A 2927-nucleotide genomic window follows, 5' to 3' on the forward strand; every position below is an offset into this window, starting at 1 on the left:
GGGGGGGGGGGGGGGGGGGGGGGGGGGTAATGAAAAAATATATATAGAATACTAATTAATTTCATCCTTAATTGATTTCCAGAACATTTGAAAAGCATCTTTATTATTAAAAGAGTGACCAAAGAGTTATGTATTTATCATTCTTTCTTATTCTTTACAGTTGGAGCCAGAACTTTTAGTTTTGTTTTTCCATTCCTGTTGTTTCACTTTGCCTTTGTTTGGTTTGGTCTAGTTTTTGTACAGTCCATTGTATGTCCTTTCATTTAAAAAAAGCTTAGGCATCCTTTTTTACTTTTTATCCTGCCATTGATGCCCTTTTCTTTTGCCGAGTGCGTGTATGTGTGTTGTGTTCAGCTGCTATATGTTTTTTCAGCTGTCAAAATATTGGACTCCAAAATCCTTTTTGGTCAGCCATTCAACAAAATCATTTTTATTTCAAGAATTTATGCATTTATTTTGCTGCAATATACTTATAATCATGGACTGTTTGGATAATTTGATTTTATTGTACGAAAATTTCCGTTTGTTAATCTTTATCAGTAATTTTAAATCTGGATAACTTAAAACTGTGCAATTGATGATTGAATTTTTATTTCAGCTCTTTGATCAAGAAAATGTGCCAATGCCTATAGTTCACATAGACCAGGATTCAGACCCCAGTGCAACAATTGTGGAAGTCAGTTTTGGCGATCGCCTTGGAGCTCTTATTGATACGGTGACTTTTGCAGTTCCCTTATCTTATGCTTTCTGAAAGTTGTTTTACAAGATTTCATATATTTTATTCTCCTCATGCATTATATGAAGTCATTTTGAGGCTGTATGGTACAATGTAAATGCTAAACAATTTTCATATTAGATGTTGGTTTCTGGGTTATAATTGAATTTATTCATTAGTAGGAATCCTTTTTCTATTTCAATGTTCTGGTCAGAGCCTATGAATGCAGGAGCAATAGATGATCACAGAAACAAAAAATTGGCCTATAGGAATCTTATGTGTAAATTTATTTCTACTATCCTCACTTTGTGTAATACAAATTCACATTTTTTAAAAGAATGCTTTGGTCTGAATTTAGAGCCAAGTACTGAATCGTACTTCATCTGGTATGGTACTGAATCGTATTTCATCATCTTCTCTTGGATTTCTTGCATGTAGATGAGAGCATTAAAAGATTTGGGTTTGGATGTGGCAAAGGGAACTGTTAACACAGAGGGATCAGTAAAGCAAACGAAGTTTTATCTGACAAGACTGTGAGTTGTTTTCATTCTTAATTTTTCTTTCATGTAAGCTACTGTCTGATGTGGTTGCTACAGCTCCCTTGCTTATCTTATTCCAAATTTGTCACTTCACATGCTGGCTGTCCGCATACCACTTTTTTCTCCATTTATATTTTGTGTTCACTATCTCTTTTCCTTATTTTGGGGAATACCACAAGTTGTATGGGTGGGCTCAATTTTGTCTCCTTTTCTATTTTTTGGTTCCTGAATTCAAAGAGGAAGGAAATTGTGATCCCATGAACTATTTTGAACAGAATCTACGAAACTGGTATGTTAAGAAAGAATTGGTGGCCTAAGAACAAGCATGAATACAAACTAGATCGTGCACCTCCTCTTTTTCCCTGCCACAGTAAAATTCCATCATATCTTTTAAATTTAACAAAAATTAGACTAAGGAAAGTTAGTAGTCAAAAGAATTTGGGCCTTCTGAATGAAGGGATGTTCATAAGCCAGCAGCAGGAGAAGTCCCAGTCTTTAGTTAAAATTTCAAGTAGAGAAACTTATGTTTAATGAAGCAGACAGCAGAGGCATAAAGTAGATAATAAGAAGATGCTGGATCTTTTTGGAAAGTTCAGCTAATATCCCAACTGGTCTACACCCAAAACTCGCCCAACTCCTGGACTATGTTGCCATGACGTAGGCATAGCTTCTGCCCACTTCTGATATGGCAGTGAGAGCATGACCCCCTATTCAGATTCTTAGTTCTGACGCATGTCAGCATTCTGTTATGTTACCTTCTGTTATTTGAGGATTTACTATATGATCTTAATTTCAGATCACGTATTTAACTGCGCTATTTTGCAGGGATATCCTACCTGTGCTCTTATATAACTCACAAACCTTTTAACACGTGTTCTTATGTTCGTCATTGTAGAGACTCAGGCCGTAAAGTAGAAGATCCTGATTTGTTGGAGAGCATTCGCTTAACCATCATCAACAATCTTTTGAAGTATCACCCAGTATGTATACTGAATAACTCAACATGCTAATGACTATCTTTATGTTTTGGGTCTGAAGTAGATCTCTCACTTAACTTTCTGAATAGTTCCTCTAATTTTCTTTATCTTAGCTTTCTAGTTTCTTGGTAGGAATCTAGTCAAAAGCTTGCAATGGGTGAGGCTTTTGGAATTCAACCTCCAGAGAAGAAGGTATAACTCCCTTGATGCGCATACTATCTTTTATGGATAAATAGTTGCATTTAGAGAAAATATAACCATTCATCCAATTCAAGGAGTCGTTTGTAACTTCCTTTAGATGTGGTTTTCTCTTCTCTTCTTTTTGTAATTTCATGCTATCAATTTAATTTTTTATTATTAAAAAAATAAAAAAAGATAAAAACAAACAAAGAGGCAAGGGACCTTGCCTCAACTGAAGGCTAGAGGATTACAAAAGATTTTCCAACTAAACCGTATAAAAAAAGGATAATTACAGAGGGGTTTTGATGTAAGTGCTAGAGCCCGAGAAAAAGAATAACTTCAGCAACATCCCAAATTTCATTCTTATCTCCCTTAATTTCATTCCAAACTATCCACAAGGCCAGTTACTGTATTCCGTCAGATAACCAAGAACTTGTTACCGTTCCTTCAAATTTTTATTAATCTTCGAATTTGTTTTTTTTTTTTTTTTTTTTTTTTTTTTTTTTTTTTTTTTTT

The 2927-nt window shown here is 34.6% G+C and overlaps 1 protein-coding gene across 3 annotated transcripts in view; it reads left to right on the plus strand.

Moving 5' to 3' along the window:
• LOC111459802 (ACT domain-containing protein ACR12-like) overlaps positions 1 to 2927 on the plus strand; it is an 8271-nt gene that overhangs the window by 1806 nt on the left and 3538 nt on the right. For all 3 annotated transcript variants that reach the window (XM_023102871.1, XM_023102880.1, XM_023102888.1), the window contains exons 3-6: positions 599 to 715; positions 1154 to 1248; positions 2150 to 2234; positions 2364 to 2423. In XM_023102871.1, coding sequence (XP_022958639.1) covers positions 599 to 715; positions 1154 to 1248; positions 2150 to 2234; positions 2364 to 2423 — 357 coding nt within the window. The remainder of the gene's footprint in view (positions 1 to 598; positions 716 to 1153; positions 1249 to 2149; positions 2235 to 2363; positions 2424 to 2927) is intronic.

The sequence above is a fragment of the Cucurbita moschata genome, unplaced genomic scaffold (assembly GCF_002738365.1).
Source record: "Cucurbita moschata cultivar Rifu unplaced genomic scaffold, Cmos_1.0 Cmo_Scf00002, whole genome shotgun sequence".
Classification (NCBI taxonomy): Eukaryota; Viridiplantae; Streptophyta; class Magnoliopsida; order Cucurbitales; family Cucurbitaceae; genus Cucurbita; species Cucurbita moschata.